General features: G+C 42.0%; 1 protein-coding gene across 4 annotated transcripts in view; it reads left to right on the top strand.

The window, feature by feature from the left end:
* Positions 1 to 20945, top strand: part of RHOBTB1 (Rho related BTB domain containing 1) — a 74899-nt gene that overhangs the window by 25955 nt on the left and 27999 nt on the right. For all 4 annotated transcript variants that reach the window (XM_054033907.1, XM_054033909.1, XM_054033906.1 and 1 more), the window contains 2 exons: positions 13322 to 13523; positions 13894 to 13997. In XM_054033907.1, coding sequence (XP_053889882.1) covers positions 13332 to 13523; positions 13894 to 13997 — 296 coding nt within the window. In that variant the 5' untranslated portion in view covers positions 13322 to 13331. The remainder of the gene's footprint in view (positions 1 to 13321; positions 13524 to 13893; positions 13998 to 20945) is intronic.

Here is a 20945-nt window from a genome sequence, read left to right as displayed (position 1 = left end):
TGATCCCTCACTGTCACAGACCTTGGGAGACAGGCCAGTCCTTACTTACAGACAGCCCCCCCAACCTGAAGCAAATACTCACCCAGCAACTACACACCACACAACAGAAACGCTAACCCAGGAACCAATGCCTGCAACAAATCCGATTGCCAACTCTGTCCGCATATCTATTCAAGGGACACCATCATAGGACCTAACTACATCAGCCACACCATCAGGGGCTCATTCAGCTGCACGTCTACTAATGTGATATATGCCATCATGTGCAGGAGCGGCTCTAGGCACTAGCAAAGCAAGCACATGCTTGGGGCAGCCCATTTGCAGGGGTGGCCGGGATCAAGCATGGGAGCTGAGAACCAACAGGGGGCCCTGGGAGCTGTAGTTCCTTTGTTAGCTCCCTGTAGGGTGACCAGACGTCCCGATTTTATCGGGACCGTCCCGATATTTCCTTGTTTGTCCCGCGTCCCGACCGACATGCGGTCGGGACAACCGGACAAACAAGGAAATGCCCCGGAGCCTAGAGCCCGGAAGTGCTCGCACCCCTTCCCCGCCCTGACTCCGCCCCCTCCTCCCCCGATTGGCTCCCTCCCCGAATCCCCGCCTCTTCCCCGGGCTCACCCTTCCTCCCCCCTCCGCAAGCGCTGGAGGGAGGCCCGGGAGACTCAGGAGGAGCGCGGGGCCGGGGTGAGTAAGAGTCCGGCCTGGCCCCGAGCAGGCAGGACTCAGTTGGGTGGTAGGGCGAGGAGGGGGGCGGCCCGCGGGGCCAGGCGGCGGCTGTTCTCCCCCCCCGGGCAGCGGGACTCGGGAGCAGCCGCTGCTGTAGCTCCCACTGCCGCGGGGGAGGAAGCGGCCATGGCGCTCCGCGGCTGCGGCGCCTCCGAACCCCCCGAGCCGGGGCCTGCTGCGGGGACCCAGCAGCGCGCACGCTGCGCCCAGCCCCTGGCCAGTCGCGTCTGGGCTCTGCCCAGCTGGTGCTATCCCGCGGCGGCCCCGGAGCGGAGGCATCGGCAGCCCAGCCCCGTTCGTTCCCCTGCGGGACCCGAGCGGGACGGGGGGGGGGGGCTGAGGCCTGCTGCCCCCACTCCGGGGCCGCCGCGGGATAGCACCAGCTGGGCAGCAGCCCAGACGCGACTGGCCAGGGGCTGGGCGCAGCGTGCGCGCTGCTGGGTCCCCGCAGCAGGCCCCGGCTCGGGGGGTTCGGAGGCGCCGCAGCCGCGGAGCGCCATGGCCGCTTCCTCCCCCGCGGCAGTGGGAGCTACAGCAGCGGCTGCTCCCGAGTCCCGCTGCCCGGGGGGGGAGAACAGCCGCCGCCTGGCCCCGCGGGCCGCCCCCCTCCTCGCCCTACCACCCAACTGAGTCCTGCCTGCTCGGGGCCAGGCCGGGCTCTCACTCACCCCGGCCCCGCGCTTCCCCTGAGTCTCCCGGGCCTCCCTCCAGCGCTTGCGGAGGAAGGGTTTTTTTTTTGGTTTTTTTGGCCCCGCCCCCCGCCACGCCCCCCCACGTCACCACCCCCCCCCCCCCCCCGCGTCCCGATATTTGTCTTTGGTGATCTGGTCACCCTAGCTCCCTGCCTATCGAGCCAGCCCTGGAGCAGGGAAAGAACTACATTTCCCAGCATTCCCTTGGCCACTACCAACAGGAAAGGGGGGGAGGGAGTGAGGAAGCTGGGACCTCATGCTGCAGCTTGCTTTGAATGGAGAGCTGCAGTGTGAGTAGGGATTCTATGTTTTAACATTCAAAAAATAGGACACTCCACGGGGGGGAGGGAGGGTAGCCCCACCCCGCCCCCGTCCACTCCCTCTGACTGCCCTCCACAGAAACCCCAACCCATCCAACCCACCTGCTCCCTGTCCCCTGATCACCCCCTCCCAGGACCCCTGCCCCAACTGCCCCCCCCGGACCCCACCCCCTATCTAATTCCCACTGGTCCTTGTCCCCTGATTGCACCCTCCTGGGACCCCACCCCCTATCTAATTCCCACTGGTCCTTGTCCCCTGATTGCACCCTCCTGGGACCCCACCCCCTATCTAAGCCTCCCTTCTCCTTGTCCCCAACTGCCCCTTCCTGAGACCCCTCCCAACTTCCCCACTAGGACCCCACCCCCTACCTGTCCCCTGACAAACCCCTGGGACTCCCATGCGTATCCAACTGCTGCCTGTCCCCTGACTGCCCTCCCGAACCCCTGACCCATCTAACCCCCCCTTCTCCCTGTCCCTTGACTGCCCCCCCGGAACCTCCTTCCCTTTCTCCCACCCCCCCCAGCCCCCTTACCATGCCACTCAGACCAGCGTGTCTGGCTTCGCACAGTGCCAGACACGCTGCTGCATACATGCTGCCGTGCTCCCCTGCGGAGCCACAGCCCCCCCTCCCCCAGCACTTGCCTTCCAGATTTGAACACCTCAAAATTCAGGAGTGCTCAAGCTCAGTTTGGGCAGCTGTTACTTCATTTCTCCCAAATCAAATATATTGATCCACTGTAACTTGCTGTAGAAAAAGTAGGATAAAATTGAGCAAGAAATGCTTCCCAGTGGTTATTAGGACTGGAATTGCTATTTTCAACAGCCATTGCCTTTTGTTTGTTTAAAAGGAAGACAGTGATATTGCATTGGCAAATTCCCCATAGAAAGAAAGAGTGGAACAAAAGAATAATAAAGGCACCTCAACTTTTCCTCATTTGTGTAGGACAGTCTTATAATATGCATCCAAATATCCTCCAATCACACAAGCTGAAAATTGTTCCACTTTACTGCAGTTCTGTAACCATATGGGAACCAATCCTGTCTGTGTTCTGTGCACACCCAAAATTCCTGCTGAATAACCCGCCCTGGGAGCGAGTTACCAGTGACCCAGGGCTGCGGCGGAAGGAGGGTGCAGGGCTGGGGGGGAGAGCCCAGGGCTGGGGTGGCAGGAGGTGTGGGGGGGCAATGGTGGGGGATTAGGGGGAGCCCAGGACTGGGGCAGCAGGAGAGTGCGGGTGGTGGGGGAGAGCCCAGGGTTGGGGCGGCAGGGGGGGTGCAGCAGGTTGCAAGTCTTGCATCTGAAGAAGTGAGGTTCTTACCCACGAAAGCTTATGCTCCCAATACTTCTGTTAGTCTCAAAGGTGCCACAGGACCCTCTGTTGCTTTTTACAGATTCAGACTAACATGGCTACCCCTCTGAGACTTAAAAGTGGCAATTCTTCAACAAAAAAACTTCAAAAACAGACTTCAATGAGAAACTGTAGAACTGGAATTAATTTGCAAACTGGACACCATCAAATTAGGCCTGAATAAAGACTGGGAGTGAATGGGTCACTACAAAAAGTAATTTTCCCTCTACTGATACTCATACCTTCTTGTCAGCTGTTGGAAATGGCCGACATCCACCTTGATTGCATTGCCCTCATTAACACTACAAAAGTAATTTTCCCTCTCTTGATATTCACACCTTCTTGTCAACTGTTGAGAATAGGCTACCTCCACCTTAATTGAATTGGCCTCGTTAGCACTGACCCCCTACTTGGTAAGGCAACTCCCATCTTTTCAAGTGCTGTGTGTGTGTGTGCGTATATCTGCTTGCTGTATTTTTCACTCCATGCATCTGATGAAGTGAATTTTAGCCCACGAAAGCTTATGCCCAAATAAATTTGTTAGTCTCGAAGGTGCCACAAGGACTCCTCATTGTTTTTACTATCCCTTCTAGTTTCAGTCAAACATGGAGGTAAAAAAGACAAGGCAGATAAGCTCCTCATTCAAAATTGAGTTTGTAATTAAGGAAATATGTATTCATGACCTCAAACTGGAATTCATAAATTGTCACAGGGCCCTATAGAGATACAGCAATATACTAATATAAAAAGAAATCAATATCTCAAGAGAAATTAGCCCCACCTCAGTGAGTTTTGTACAACTCCTGCCAGGTTAATACTCCAAGCTTCACTATAGTACAGTGGTTCTCAACTAGGGGTACACTACATGCCCCTGGGAGTACGCAGAGGTCTTCCAGGGGGTACAATCAACTCATCTAGATATTTGCCAAGTTTTACAACAGGCTACATAAAAATCACTAGCGAAGTCAGTACAAACTAAAATTTCATACTTGTTTATACTGCTCTAAGTACAATATCTATATTTCAGTTGGTTTATTTTTTAATTATATGGTTAAAAACTAGAAAGTAAGAATTTTTTCTGCAATAGTGTGCTGCGACACTTTTGTATATTTGTCTGATTTTGTAAGCAAGTAGTTTTTAAGTGAGATGAAACTTGAGGTTATGCAAGACAAATCAGACTCCTAAAAGGGGTACAGTAGTCTGGAAAGGTTGAGAGCCACCACTATAGTATATAGGTTGAAGAAAAATGTTGACCATTGGTCCATATATCCTGATAACTTCATAATTCCTGCTAATATGTATTTTCCCAGCAAACAAATTTAAGTGCTGGGGGAGCAAGAGGGCAGAGAAGCCCTGAAAATAGCAGAAGCAAAGGAGCAACTGGTTATTTAACCTGCTTTCTCCTGGCTTCTACCTCCACCCAAGCTGCCCAAAGCCTGTGTGAGGGCCACTGTACAAAGCATGCTTGGGGCTCAGGCATTCATTCCTGAGCATGGCCAGTTAATGGGGAAGAGGAGAGGCTGAGCAGCCAGTCTTTGCAGCTTGCATGCAGGAGAAGAGACTGAAAGCTCACATCAAGAAATCATAGAAATTACTGCTAGTGAGATCAGTGTAAAAAATCTCTCTGTTTCCTTGGCCCCCATGAAAAGAATCAGAATGCGCAGCCCTACTTAAGGAGCAAAAGTAGCATGCTGTGTGAGCGGGAAGGAGACAGAGCATGGAGGACATGTGACGAGACCTGGGCTCTTGGTTTCTGGATGCAGATTCACAGTGTTGGAACTTGGACTCTCCCTAGCCAGTGCTGTTCCAGTCTTTCATGAGGATACTAGGACTGATTCCTCTAGGTGGTAAGAAACAAGGGGGACCTCAGAGGTTTTTGTTTGGTTTGGCGTTTTTGTTGGTGGGGGGTGAGGGTGGTAATAAATCTTTCTCATTTGTTTTTGGCAGAAAGGAAGAATTATGGTACAAGACATTACAAGCAAAATTCTCCACTGACTTTTGTTGCTGGGTTTGCACAGGGTGTAAGTGCACAACATAGCCCTGAACCTGGTAACAACATTGACCTAAAGTCAACCATCACAAACCCTTCCAAGTGCTAAATATTCCAATGACTATGCAGGTCTATTAGGTTATTCCTGCCATCATTTAGGTGCATTGCTCATTATTTATATTTCTCTTATACACTCAAAAATAGAAGTGAATAAAACAGCAACTAACATTTCTCAAAAGCATAACTTATAAAACAAAAGGAAAAATATGAGAAATGTCCCTTAGAGCTCAGCAAACAAGGGTATGTTAGCTTTTGAGAACAGAATTTTGCTCAAAATCTGCTGAGGATCTTCAGAAATTCCATGCACTGGCTACTGCTATCCTCTGTTGTATTAAGAGGGGCCAGTTAGATAGGGTCGACAGTAGATAAAACATTCCATTATTAATCTAGCATATCTTCCCAACATCCTAACTTAATATCTTCTAACTTGTCTCTCCTTCAGTACAAAATGGATCAGATCCTACTTTGGTGTAAATTGGTATAACTCAATTGAAGCAGATGGAGCTATGCCAATTTATACCAACTGAGAATCCGCCCCAAAATTCCTGTATGCCTTACCTTGTCATGCAATTTAACCCTCATTACACTGATCCCTTGTTGTCTGGTACTGGCTGATTCATTGATGCTAACAATGTAAATTTGTTATTACTTCCCTTTTTGCCCTCTGCCATTTGATAATTTTCCTCATCTAGGTTACACCTTATGAAAAGGTTTTGTGACAGTCTTTCACCAGCTGCTGCCATCTGTCAGGTACTTGATACCCTGCTGTGGTTTCTTTCACCAATTTATTTGGCATAGTTCTGAATTCATTAACTGAAGTGTATCAGACTGCAGTTGGTCTTATGGCCCCTTCCTTTTCCCTCTTCAATCGAAGATGCCTGTGATTTCTGCCTTTTAAACAAAGGTACCATATCTGTAAGTTCTTTTTCTCCTTTCACATATGCTTATAAATCCATTTAGTTTCTAAAACAAAAAGGCTTTGTTTTATATTTCAAAATGGGAACAACTCTTTTTCTTCCCTGGCTCTATTGCATATCTGCTTTGGCTTTTGCCAGCCTTCTGATATCCTAACAGTTTTCAGTCTAATGCAGTGACTTCAGTTCCTATCGAATTTAGCACTTTTGCATCACTTCTAAATTTCCAGCTTTGTGTTTGCACCTTGGGTATGCATATATGCACTCTGCTGCACTTCCTAATCACCCTTTGTGGTACCAGGTTATATATTGTTTCTGTAAAGTACTCATAGTAAGAAAAGTACACCCTTAAAATAGATAGTACAGCCTTGCTGGGGGAGAAACCACAAATGCAGCCACGTCACATATTTCTAGGAGTCTATTTCTCAGTGAGTGCTCTTCAAGGTCTCATCAGTATGTTTTGTGGTTTTCTTTTTTTTTAATGCTAGGGTTTTCAAAGGTATCTGAGGGAGTGAAGCACCCATCTCCCATTGAATTACATGAATTCAGGTGCTGCTCTCCATTAGATTTCTTTGAAAATGCCAGCACTAGTCTCAGTAATGGAAGATCCGTTTGCTCAAGGGTCTCCCTGTCCCCCATGTCCAAAATTGTCATTTGAGACCGACAGGGTTGGAACTATTGACAGTTCAACATTGAGAGAGAGCATCTGAGGTTCTCAAATCCTCACTCGCAACCTTCAGCTCGTGGGCTCGATCCTGCAAGTCCATAGCTCTAAGCCTAGTAGTTACTATGCCATGAGGCATCCTGTTGAAGTCAATTTGACTCCTCACAATAATAAGTATGAACCCTGGTAGTAAGTGTTGCCAGGATCAGACCTAAATCTGATGCTCGAAACCAGAGGCTCTCAATTGAGGGGCCATAAGCAGATTTCAAGCAGGGCCAGCATTAGACTTGCTAGGGCCCAGGGCAGAAAGATCAAGCTAAAGCCCAAGCAACTTAGCTTTGTAGGCCCCCGCCCCCTCCCCCCGCCCAGTAATGTGCGGCCACGAACAATTGCCCTCTTGCTACCCCCTAATGCAGGTTCTGGCTTTTACATGCAGAAAAACAGTTGTGGCACAGATGAGCCGTGGAGTTTTTATAGTATGTTGGGGGTGGGGGGGCTCAGAAAGGAAAAGGTTCAGAACCCCTGTTCTAGATTGTTGGTGTGTATTCTATGCTGGTGGGGGGGAGGGTTCATATTTGGCTACTGCTATAAGAAAAATTGGGGTATGTTCTTTATTGGTTAACTTACGCTTTATAATCATCATAAGCTGGTCACCGATCTCAAAACATTTTACAAAGGAGAGCAGTATCATTACCACCATTTTACAGATGGGGGAAACTGAGGCACAGAGGCGGAAGTGGCTTTGCAAGGTCACTCAGCACAGCAGAGGCAGCGCCAGTTCTCTTGAGTCCCTGTCCAGTGCCTATCCAGCAGGCCACACTGCCTCCCCGTTAGTTAAAGAGATGCTATCAGCTTTAAAAACACACTGCAATCTGAATTGTTTTGTCCTGTTGATTCAAGTACGGTCTAAAATGACTATAAACTAAATTGCGTTGAGATTTTTTTCTCCCTTTCTTTCTTTTGTTTATCTATTTTGTGTACTTGATAGGGAAACTAATTATTATTTCTGGTTGAAAAATGGTAAATATTTTCTGTGAAAAGTTTCAAAAGAAATGAAAAAAATGGTTGCTTTTGGTTTCTGAAAACTGAAAATATGTTTTTTTTTAAAAAAGAGAAAATTTGGAAAGAAATGAAAATTTTCTACAAAAATATTCACTTTTAATAAAGGCCATTCTTGTTTTTTAGGAAAAAGTTTTGAAATGGGAAAAAATAACTAGCTCTATGGATTGTGTACAAAGTGCATTTCTTCCCATGAAGTTAGCCAAGCAACCCCTGATCCTATAGTGAGATCTATGGAGGCAAATTCCTGTGCCCATGTAATGCAGCAAATGGGAATAGGTGCACACCTGCCAGGATCTTCCTGCAGGATCATGACCTTAGTACATCTCTTCTGTTGTTTGTGTGGGTCTTTTACCTAGTGACAGGAGAGAGAGAATAATTTTTAAAAAGGAATTTCACTTGTAAAATCACAGCTGTTGGCAGGCAGGTTCATGGGTAGGAACTGGAACTGCTTAATTTTTTTTTTTTTAATATTTTTTTGTTGACTAGATTTTAAGATAATGTTTCTTTAACAGGCTTTTGGATAAAAGTGCTTTAGAAATGTAAAATTATATTATTATTAAGGCCAGTTGGTTGGAATAATCTGTGTGTTGTAGTAACAGCTCTGGTTTCCATGATAATAAAGGATACTCATTCAACAATGAAAAAAGTAAGAAAGACCCCCCATCAGTACATGGAGATAGAAGAGGAGAAAGAAACAGGTAGCTATAAGTATAGTGTAACCCATGAACTGGAGTTATAACCTTACACTTTATTGGACACTGCCTGCTTTACATGCCATACTTCATTCCTACAAATCAAATAGATTTATCTAGGAACTTGGCGCTCTCTGTCCTCTCCTGTTCTTCTTTGTGTTTGCCTGTCTGTTTACTCTTAGTTTTCCAATAATCCCAGATGATGATAATTTGAAAGTAAAAACATCCCAAGTGGTGTTTAAGATCCTTCCCAATATTTTCATCATTGATATCAGTGGCTTCATTGTCCTCAGAAATGTACTAGTCAGATGAATTCTAAATTGCGTCCTTTGCAAAGAGCTACAGTATCTTTATCCGGTCTGACACGGTATCTTACTTCTGGTAAATTTTTAAATGCTACTTGTTTGATCACAGTTACACTTTACCCTAGTTTTTCTGTCAAGTGATCTCTGTCCTTTGTCATTGCAACTAGGCACATTTCAACAATTTTTTTTGTTTTTGTTTTGTTCAACCCTGTTTTCTTTCTATATAGCATTGAAGTATGATTTATTTTTTGGTCCTGGAATTTTTTTGCTTGCCACTTTCTGCCATATTATTTGCTTTCTCATCTCGTCCTAACTAGTTTTCCTAACTCCAGTTTATATTACCAACCTTTCTACACTCAAATCTAGACACTTTCCTGTTTTGTTTTCTGTTTAGCATATCAATGGATACATAATTTAATTTACTATAATCTAACAGATGTATCAGAAGTTTAAACTGATGACAACTTTAGCTGAAACAGACTGTAGCTGTGACTATACAATTTCAAAATCTCATGTCTTGTACATACTCCTGGCTTTAGTCAGAGCTGTGCCTTAAGTTCTTTGGGTTGCATTTATAAGTAGTGAATCCACACCTTTTGGTAACTGTGGATGGTATAATTGAACACTGGAGCCTATTTTTATTGGAGGTTTCTAAGAGTTTGTTCAGGCTTCTGGTTGTTGAAAACTTTCCCATAATTAGGAACCTTTTAAAAATTACTTTTTAAAATCTAGAGAACAGCCATTATAGATGGCCTGCATTGCTTCATACATCTTGAGAGAAGTCTGAAGTGAATTTAAAAGAGCTGCAAACTTTTTTCTGGTTTGTTTTAATCTCAGTTTTGTATAGTATTGAGCGAAGCTAAAAATATCTTCACTAGGCTATTGTTGATCTACGTCATAGAATTCAGGCTTTCTGGGACCAATCTCTGATATCTTTGCTTTAATTAAGTTAGTAAAAATATCAAAAAATAAAAAGGACTTCTTATTTAATTTACGTTCTTCCCATATATTCCTTTTTAGGATTCTCAGATTTCTTTTGAGCTTTGTAGGTTTATTATTTTTTATCTAGACTTGCCTATTCATTTTAAACCTACATTGTAATGATTATTATTTTTTTAACACCATAGGCTCTTTTTTTACTTAACATCTATTTTGTGACAGGCTCTAGCTTATTCTCACCAAACCAATCATTTACATTTTTTAATAAATTATGTTAAAGTAAACTGATCCAAATAACAGTGATTGAGATAGAATTTTCAGTATGAGAAACATTGTTTTAGCACAGACCTCTGTTTGTAGTTTTAACCAACCAGACACACTGGCTAGATGTACTTCTTCAGTTTCCTTTCCAGCACTTTAAACATTTCTACATTTCATCTGTGATGCCATGCATGAATAAAATATGAAGTAATTTAATACTTTTGATGTCAGGAATTACTGCTTATACTGAGACCTGCAAGAAAAGGTATTTTTTAAAGATTTCCAAGTAAATCATATACTGCACTTTCTTTAACTTGCTTTTTCTCAACTCATTCAGTGCCCTGGGTCTGTCTTTCAGGCTGGGACACACAATTCCAAGAAAAAATGGCTTGTCTGTAATTTTGGGTAGATAACAAGGTGGTAGCCATTGGTTCCTTTGCCAGATAAGCCCTTCAGCTGGAGAGTGGGGCAGCTGAGGAACCGAATGACCCGTTGTTCCCAGTGCTATTCACTGTGGCCTTGATCCTACATTTAGATCCATTTGAGCAGACCCTAACAACTGGTGGAGCCCCTTTGCCTCACGCAAAGGATCAGAGTCTTGCATGAGATTTGCTCAATGGCCAAGCAGCCGATAGGCAAGCACTCTTTCAAGTATATGGGGCAACAGATGGGTAGTATGCCTTGCAGTTTTAACTTGGGGCAAAAGTGGCCAGCTAGCCAAAAGTCCCTGTCACTCTCCCTAAGATGGCTGCTTTCCTACTACTTGTGGAGGTGGAATGTATGTTCAGATTCAGATCACACTTGTTAGGACTTACTCTGATGGCTTCATTTTCTCTTATGTACAAACTGTGCACATGCTGTGTTATTTTCTTTCATTCCCTGGAGACCTGTTGTTTATGTTAAAGTTGTGCCAAGACACCCCATTGTGCTAGGTGCTGCACAAATACCTATAAAGGCATGTTCCTTGCCCCAAATAACTTATTGGACTCAGAGGCCCCAATCTTGCAACTGACTTTTCAGACAGATTCCTGACCACATATAGAAACCCTCGGCCAGTGACAGATTAGCCACTGGGCCAAAGGTGCCCTTGCACAGGGGCCCCAGCCAATTGGGGGCCCCAGGAAAAATGGGTACCCACGCGCCCTGGCCTGTTCCGACCACTCGGCACTCCTGCCAGGGAGTGGGGGAAGCCCCCGTGCCCTAACCCCGCTCCCCAGTAGGAGCACCAGGCAGGCAGGGGAAGCCCCCAACCCTGTCCCTGGCAGGAGCGCTGGGCAGGTGAGGCGGGCCAAGCCCCAGTTCCCCAGCAGGGGGGGCCGCAGGTGGAAGGGGTGGAGAGGGTCCCCACTTGCTCTGGCCCAGGGACCCACAGAAGCTTAATCCACCTCTGCCTGTGCACATTCTGGTGTGAGATTAGAGCCTAAATTGTGTCCTCACTGTGAGAAAACAATCTATATGGTGGTGCAATATCAAAATATTTTGACAAGTTATCCTATACTAAATGTCTTCCAAAGTGTAATAGCTACATCAGTAGATCAGTGGACAGAAGAGTGACACAGCTTCAGTCTATTCTGGTAATAAATGTCTGTACTTCAGAAGATCCCTTTATTCCTACCCCCCGACACACACGCACAAATATGGATAAAAATGTAACTTTGCCATTATTTAAATTCTGCTTCCACAGTGCACATCCAAAATCTTAATTGGTTGGGTAATATTTAGTCCCAACACTGACTTTTGTTGCTGTAGGTCATATCAGCTGAAGTAATGAAAAAGCACAATTAAAATTAGTCACAGTCCAATAGGTACTGAAAAGTTGTACTTAAGAGTCATAGAAAATAATGGATTTGAGACTGCAAAGAAAGAACAGCAAAATAGCATTTGTTTTTTTAAATTGGCATGATGATTTAATGTGTATTCTTTAATTATGTTGGATGAATGAAGCGTGGTTTAGAATAAAGAACATGTAAAGCAGAATCATTCACTATCTTAATTATATCTGTTCCTTAATTTTAAATGCTTTCTTGTAAGGAAAAAAAATCTCTTTAAAAGATTACCTGTATTTTGGCAATTAATGAAATCTGCATGTAGGTCTTTCTTTTGTTTGTTTGTTTGTTTAAATCTGTTAGGCAACCCCTACTAAATATGGTTGTGCCTTGTATTTTCTCTTATTCTCCTTCCTTATTGATATTCAGCAGCAGACACTGTGTCAGTAAGAAGATTACTAGAGATTAGGAGAGCAAAATCAGATATTCTGAACGATGATCCTTCATTTCTCTCAGAGGGAAAAATGGCAGATTTTCCAAGGGACTTAATGGACTTCATTTAAAAAAAAAAAACAACTCCCCTTCAGTGTCTCCCAACCCTCCCCCATATTTCCACCCACTCGCTGATTTAACACACATACAAATGTTTATTAAGGAAATCTGTCCATTTTCAACTTTCCACAAGGACAGTGTTTTTAAAAAACAAATCATATTTCTGTTTTTTAGCAAAACAATTCCAGTATCTTACAAACAGATTTTGCTAACGAGAAAACATTTTTATGTACAAGTTCTAATTAGACTGCTTGATTTTAATATAGGCTTTAATCTGGTTTGCTACCATTCTAAAATGTTTTTTTGTTGTTGTTTACTTTCATAACAGAAAAATTGTTGACTGTACAAACATATCTTATAAAAACAGAGAGAGGGTATATGATATATGCAGGATACAATAATCACTGAGTTGAATTAGATCAATATAAATTATGGGGTGCAGAAAGTCAGAGCTCTTCTGTCATTTTACAAGTAAGATATTTGCACATTTTTAATTGTAATTTGTATTATATTGTGTGTATATATCTGGGTGATTCCGTTTTCACCATGTTTTATATACTTAAGAATGTAGTTAGAACTTGTCTTTTTAGGTTGACTCTCATAATCCAAAACTTGAAAGGACAAAATCCGAGGCAAAACTTGTAGTACAAAAACAGGTTTATGCCAGAATTCCTAATGTTAAACCCACTGGTGTCTAGTCTCCACCGCTTCTCAACATAAAAAGTAGTTAGTGAGATGTAAGTCTGTGCTAGCAGACCTAGCTTCACAAAGATTTATCTACAGCAAGCCGGTTTGTGTTTACAGAAAACCAAGAAGACAATAACATGCTAACTGAAATAAGCCATTCAAGGTCAAAACTGTTTCAGTAACTGTGTGTGGTATATAAAGGAACTGTTCATCAACTTTAGTACAACTTACATAAGCTTTGTCTTAAGACTTCATTCTTGTCTTTAGCAAGTGGAAGGATCTGATTGTAAATAACACAACTTCTGTGATATTAGAAAACAAATGTAACTGTTGTGTTGCAGTTTTTGATAAATGGACACTGACATGGACTACGAAAGACCCAACGTTGAAACCATAAAATGTGTGGTGGTTGGCGATAATGCAGTGGGAAAGACTCGCTTAATTTGCGCAAGGGCATGCAATACTACTTTGACACAGTATCAGCTCCTGGCAACTCACGTACCAACTGTCTGGGCAATTGATCAGTATCGTGTCTGCCAAGAGGTAAGGATTTTCCAGTTTATTAAATGTGTAGTGCACACAATAAGTTTGTATTGTTATTGATCAGCTCTTTAATGGTCAAGATGTGGTAATGGGCAACTCAAAAATAAAATGATTTACAAGGACCCTAAGGCAGCTACCATCTAACACGCAAGGCATCCACTTTTTCTCTAAGCCCCACAATTACATTCTGAATATTTTGTGACAAGAACATATTTAAAATACTCATATTGTGCTTACATATTATAAAATTTAACAATGTGCTAATTTGGTGTAGCATGGCATCATATCTTTTTTACAAGGAGAGTAGCAATTTTGCCTGTAGTGAGATTTTTAATTGAGGGAGGAAAATATAATGTCTATTCTATTTTAGGTCCTTGAACGCTCCCGGGATGTTGTTGATGAAGTGAGCGTTTCTCTCAGACTCTGGGATACTTTTGGTGACCATCACAAAGACAGACGTTTTGCTTATGGAAGGTAAAATGAGCCAAGTCTAACTTTTAAATAATAGCTGCAGTAGTATTTAGCAGAGAGAAATTTGCAGCTCTGAATTTTGAAACACGAGGCCTTATAACAATCAAGGGTATTCATATTTCTGCCTATTACAAGGGGGATATCAACTGTAAGGATTAAAAAGATACACATATTTAAAAGGCAGTACAGTTTTACTGTTCTGCATTTACTTGAAGAAAATGTTAAGCCCTGCCCACAAATACTTAAATGTTTCAAGACTATAAAGAGTGTTCACAGAAATGAGGCTGTGGTTTTATGAAAATGAACACCAGTTTTCCTTGCTTGAGTAAACATCATGAAGGGTAATCAATTCACTTATTACTGAGCTAACAAACAGGTGGGTTGGGAAAACATAATCTGTGTTGCAGAAAACACATGTGCGCACACACACACACTATAATAAGAGGGTGATCTGCTGATGGATGGGTCATTCTCTTAGGGCCTGATCTAAATCCCAAATTACTAAAAGATAGGAATCTCTTTTCCTGCTTTCTTAATTAAAACAAAAGGGAAGGGTTCTCTTACATGAATACCAAAGTTTTCATTAATACATTAATCTTATAAATGTTGAGAATTTAGCAGTAGGCTTTTATCAAAGTGCAAAATATGGCCTAATTCTAACGTCAGTGACAGTCTTTCCATTTAATTCAGAGGGAGTTGGATTTTTATCAGTGCAAGCAGAAGCGCTACTGAGCAGCAAGAAATTCAGTATATCATAATGTGAATCAGCTACCTGAAATACAGGCATATAAAATTAAAAATGGATGTCATAAACATTTTTTAGGATTGACACACATACGAGGCCTTATTTTTTGCACGAAATGCCAGTATTTCTTTTCCTTCTGAAACTTTTTTCTTTTCCCTGTCACATCTGCTCCTATCTTATTTCAGCTGATATTTTTCAACAGACCCCTTTTCTCTAGTTAAAAATGTTATATGTATAGTATCTGCCCCAGTTTTGCACTTAATGTCTGTAAATAGTTCTTTCTTTGTGGCTCCATTTTCAATACACCTGAAGTATAGAGAGCCCAGAGTTGTGTGAGTCAGTGCTAGATAAAATGAGTAACTTCAAAGGGAGTTAGCCTATTCTGATCTCTGTCTCTCTCTAAAGATCACCGTAACAAGAGGGTCTATTAGCTGAATCCAGTAATGGTAACATCTCTTGACATTTTCACATTGTAAAACTCCATAGGCAAGTTTATAGTTTTATGTATGTAAATCCTTCTTTATATCCAGTGTCATGTTAAAGGAGTGTTTTATTAAGAGCAGTATAGTAAAAAGTGCTTTCTATTGCAGAGACGTTGTCCTTTGGCCAGCAGGGTAATTTTTGAAAGACAATTAAGTTCCCATTTCAACAAAGTACTTAAACATGTGTTTAAGTGCTCAGCTGAATCAGGACCTAAAGTACAGCATATCTTGATTATATAAGGTGCACATTTTAACAATAAGTTTCATGTATGGAAAAAGTTATTGATTTAAGATAAAACTGACCTTAATTTCCAAACTCATTCAAGTATTTATGAAGGTTTCAGGTGTAAACAATTTTTATTTTAATACTTAAAACTTTGTGATTGTAAATATGGCTGTACCTTGCGTTTCCTCTTACTCTTCCTCCCTGAAGTACCGACGTGATATTCTGTAGCAGACACTCTGTCACTGAACAGATTAATAGAGTCTAGGAGAACAAAATCAGGCATCTTCTGAACTCTGATCCAACATTTATGAGTGAATGAGAGCATGGGAAAACTGCATACTTAACTTCTAATCTTTCACACGTAAAGAGACTTGAGTACCTTGAGTTCAGTGGGACTAGTTACATGAGTAAAGTGACTCTCACATATGTTTGCAGGTTTGGGCCCGTAATGTGGGACACCTGGGAACAAGGTTTGCTAAAAAGAGTTTAGCTCAGAAAGAAACTGTTCTAGGGCTTGTCTACACTTACTGGGGGATCAATGCGCGGCGATCGATGCATTAGCGGTTGATTTAGCGGGTCTAGTGAAGACCCACTAAATCAACCGCAGGTTGCTCTCCCGTCGACTCCTGTACTCCACTGGATCAAGAAGAGTAAGGGGAGTAGATGGGAGAGCGTCTCCCATGGACCCCGCGGTAAGTAGAGCTAAGCTACGTCAACTTGAGTTATGCTATTCACTTAACTCAAATTGCGTAGCTTATATTGACTTTTCCCTCTAGTGTAGACAAGACCTTAGAAACCAATCATGCTGGCCGTAGCTTTCCTTCTGCCAAGTCTCTTAATGCATTTGTGTGTAGTAGCAAAACTAGTGTATCTTAAGGAAACCATTTGGGGTCCATTTTATTAATGGAATTTCATTGGTCAAATTTTATACTAGCAGGCTCTGGTTACCCTGTTCAATTCTATTCTGTTCTAAAATGATTTAATACAGTATTAACATATTTATAATGTTTCTTTTAACATTTTTTACAACTAGGAGCCTTTATAAATTGCAGGTGGGTTTATTGTTTATATACATTTACAGAATTTGTTTTCAAATTATCTTCTGTACTTTGAAGTGTGTTCTCATAATTAAGCCAAATCTTGCAGAACAGTGAAAAGCTGGCTAGTGCCAGAATGCTCAAGGCTAAACCTATAGGTGTCCAGTCTTCTCTGCCTGGAAGATTGTTTAACGAGATGTCCCTTCAAATACCCTTCAAAATTGTTGTTGTTCTATGCAAAGTAGATCCTGTTATGCTCGTGGTGCATGGAGAGGTCTGAGTCTGTCAGCCAAGACCTTTAATTGTCCGAGCTGTGGCATAACCAGAGCTAGCAAGTTATCAATGTATCTGCCTCTCTTTGGGGAAGACTGCTCCATTAATTTTGCAGAATTATATATAAATAGGTTATGTTTTAGGTGACATGATGAACAGGATTTATCTTGGGTAGAATTTCTTCCTGCTTCTCATTTTTCATTGAGATGAGTAACAAGATGGAACAATTAATGCTTTTATTTATTTTTTTAAAAAAGGTGGTGGGGCAGAGTATCAATCCTAGTCTTTATTTTACTGCATATTGTTTAATTACAGATCAGATTCATACAGGACATTGGGAGGGGAAAAGGGAAACTGACAGATTAAGAAAAAAAGATTGAGAACAAAACTTGGTTGGAAAGATTTCTAGAATGTTCATTTTTTTTCTTAACTCTGGATAGGTGGGTTTGCTCTGGAGTGGTTCTGTTCTTTCATTTCAAATAGGTTCCAGTTTGTGGTGATGAATACTCCTCAATTCATATTGTCCTGAAGGATTCAGTTTTATGCAAAATCCAGTGAAGAAATGGTAAAATGGTATGGTCTGAGATATAAGCAGTACTCTGATATCTAGATCTATGTCACCTTTTCATCCAATAACAATTCTGTCTCAGTACTGTACAGTCGCCTAAGATTGCAGCATGGATGGGAGAAATGGATAAAGCTCAAGCTGCCACCACGTACAAATGTCCCTAAAACATACCCAAGTCATTTGATATAGGCATAACAATAAAGTAATTTACACTATTTTTAATTTGGCATCATTCACAACTCTGTAGCATCTTATCTAGTCTAGTTTTGAATAAGAATATCAAGATCTCCTAGTGCTGGAAGCGAAAATGGAAAAAGAATTGGTTCACCAGATTTTTTTTTTTAAGTGAGAGAGCAACATATTTGACTAAAATTCAGTTAATTTCCTGCAGTTATTTCATGTAAACAACACTAAAGCGCGTGTGCGTGTGCACATCTGCAAGGAGTTAATTCCATTTGTCAGATACTTACTTTCATATGAATATGTGGTCTGTAAACTAGTTCAACCATGATAATTTATTTAATGAAACTTAAGTATAAGTTCTAGACCAAACAAAATCTGTTCAAACCATATGGTTGGAAATCCGCTTTTCCCACACCTCTTATTTATGAACATGTGGATGGGCCATTACAAGGCTGCTGACAGGGCCTTTTTAAACATATGTTGACAATATTGCCTCTTCTGTGACCTGATTTCATCAGTCTTCCAAGTCTGGTATGTAGTCAATCATAGGAGCACATTCACTCAACTCTTAGGTGATTAAGATTCCTTTTACCACTAAGTTCAACATAATTGAATCCATAGAAACATATCTCCTTGGCACTGTCAGTATGCATTCCTTGGCAGATGAATTCATCACCAACATTTCTCTTATTTTTACCAATCTCTTTAGCTCTGAGGGACCCACAATTTTTCACTCCCATGCAGTCGGCCAGGGTTCCTGCCATAAACACTCCAACACCTTCACAAAGTGTTGGTTCAGTGTGTTGTAGTTTGATCAGTGCCCTCTATTATATCCCATCCATGCTTAAACTCAGAGGGAGAGCAGCTCCATTGCCTCTGCTTCAAGGAGATGGAGGACTCAACATCCTCTCGATTTCCTTGTTTTAATATGTACTACTCTCTTACAGCATCCTCTCCACCTTGGCTGGTGAGGTGAGCAAGACCTGGTGACTGGCTGAGTTGCTTCTGGGGCCCTCTGCCAGCTGTAAACAGAGCAGTAGCAGCACCTGAGAAGAGTAGGTGACCCAGCTGGAAGTTCGCATCTTTCACCTCCTCTGAAGGAAGCTCTGTCCCACATCCTTCCTCTGGCTCCTTATCCTCCCAAAGGAAGGTGGAAGAGGGAAAGCTTGCCATCAGCTCCCTTTCAGAGGGAAGAAAGACAGATGCACAAATCGATACTTTGCTTAAAACTCTACTTTATGTTTTAAAATGTCTTAAAACTTCTCAGAATGTAGGATGTTGCATCAGGGTTTCTCAGATGCTCTGAGCTAAGGCCTCTTTCTGCACCTCAGACCAGCTATATTTATTTCTGTGTCAGTACAGATTCTCCTTCTGATCAAGTATAAATGTGAGAGACAAGGTGTGTGAGGTAATATCTTTTATTGGACCAACTTCTGTTGGTGAGAGAGAGAGAGAGAGAGAGAGGTTTTGAGCCACACAAAGCTCTTAAAGCTTGTCTCGCTCACCAACAGAGCTGGTACAATAAAAGATATTACCTCACACACCTTGTCTCTCGCATATCCTGGGACCAACACGGCTACAAGTACACTGCATACAGGTATAAATATGTCTTTTTAGAGGAATTGGGGACCGTCTCCACAGCAGTAAATGCTTCACACAGGCTTTTGCTTGTCTGGCAATGGGCCTGCTACTGGGGACATAAACTACTTTCAGATCTATTTCATCTCTTGTCCCCATTCTCTTCCTCTTACTATGTCTTGTCACCACAAATGATGCTGTTAAGATGTGATGACAGCCAACAAAATTGGTGAACTACCACTTCTACGCTAATCTATTTTAAAAACAAAGAACACCCAAATATAGAGGGCTGTGTTTTACAGGCCATTCGAGTTCTTCATCAGGTAGTCTTGGAGGAGACATACAGAGAAGTGTTTAACATTTAAGACAGTCATGCTTTTTTGTACTATTTTAATTGGGCTCAGGTTGGACCCAAGGAAGATTGCAGAGCAGGCAGATCAAGTTTAGTGGTGATGACGTTCAAATGAGCTTCTGAAACCTAATTTTATTTTTCATGATGTCTTTGTGTCTAATATTGTGTGTGTACATACAAGCACACACCCATTAGTCTTTTCTGTCATCACATGTATTAGAATTGGAAGCTCCCAACCCATCTCCTGAAATGTTTGAATACCTAGACCATTCAAATTGGTGAAGTCCAGTTATTTGTCCTCCCCACATTACACCTGTGTCTTATCTTACTGTAAGTAGTGAATTTTTATGAAAATCTGTTATGGAATTGCTATTAGGGATCAGCAATTCTTCCTCCTTTTAAAAGACCTGGTGCCAAATGAATGTCCATAGGGTATGATGTGGCTTATCTTGATGTCTGTATAACATAGCTAGAATAGAGAGGCTCTGTTGCAATAGTGCAGGGCTTCTTTGACTGCAATGAAAATGTTTATATACATATATACACACACACACACATCTTTCTTTGTTTATGCTATTACATAATTCTCTTCCATTCTTGCTCTCTTATAAAGGTGGTTTATTCTAAAAGCCTTCATTTATAGCAGAGGAAAAATATCTTTTGAATATGCTAAACCAGAGAAGGGACATCAAAGATGACTTTGGCCACCACAAGTAGTTCTGAATTGATCAGATTAGGATCTGTTGAACCCACTAGACATCTAAGACTCCAAGATTCTGGGTCTAGATTTCCTCATAGGTGTGTAGGGTAGTAGAAATATATATGGACACAACTATCCACCTCAGTCTGTGTGCCCTTGTCCATTGCTGTTTGACACCAGTGTACCATTTGAAATTTCATGGCTTCAGCTATCATAAATAATTCATAAAGTTGTCTGGGCTATTGCCAACAATAATCAGATTTTTCATGAATGAAGAAAGATAGAGTTCTGTGATACAGTCACACGAGGGTTTCTTAGCACTAAATTCATCAAATTTTGCTTTGCTTTGCTTTGCTTTCAAGTCTTCCCCAATTTCATTTATACTGGCTTCCTATACCTGTGTAAAAATCATACTCTTACATTTAGTGATTGTGCCTAAGCCAGTCATTATTCCCTTTAATCTCTAACATCCTGGACCCTTTGTCTTCTCACAATCTTCCTAGCTTCCTGTGACTAGCTGTGTAATTTGTTACTCTGTTACCATTTACAAAAATCATGCTTGACTCTGTTGTACTCCCAGATGTTTGGAACTCCCATTTCTCTTTGCTTCCCTGACTTTCCTCATCATTTCAGACCCTATCTTAAAATGTTCTTTTCCCTTTCTTAATACTGTTGCTTCAAATGATTTGACATTTAATCTCTTCATCTCTTGAAAAATGAATATTTTGTTTACTGTCGATCACTGTTTGTGGACTCCATTTTTTGGTGTATTTATTGCTGAGTCTTCCTGTTACTCTTCCTCCTGTG

Source organism: Malaclemys terrapin, chromosome 7 (assembly GCF_027887155.1).
Source record: "Malaclemys terrapin pileata isolate rMalTer1 chromosome 7, rMalTer1.hap1, whole genome shotgun sequence".
Classification (NCBI taxonomy): domain Eukaryota; kingdom Metazoa; phylum Chordata; order Testudines; family Emydidae; genus Malaclemys; species Malaclemys terrapin.
The sequence above is the reverse complement of the archived record's forward strand: the minus strand, read 5'-3'. Positions and strand labels throughout refer to the sequence as shown.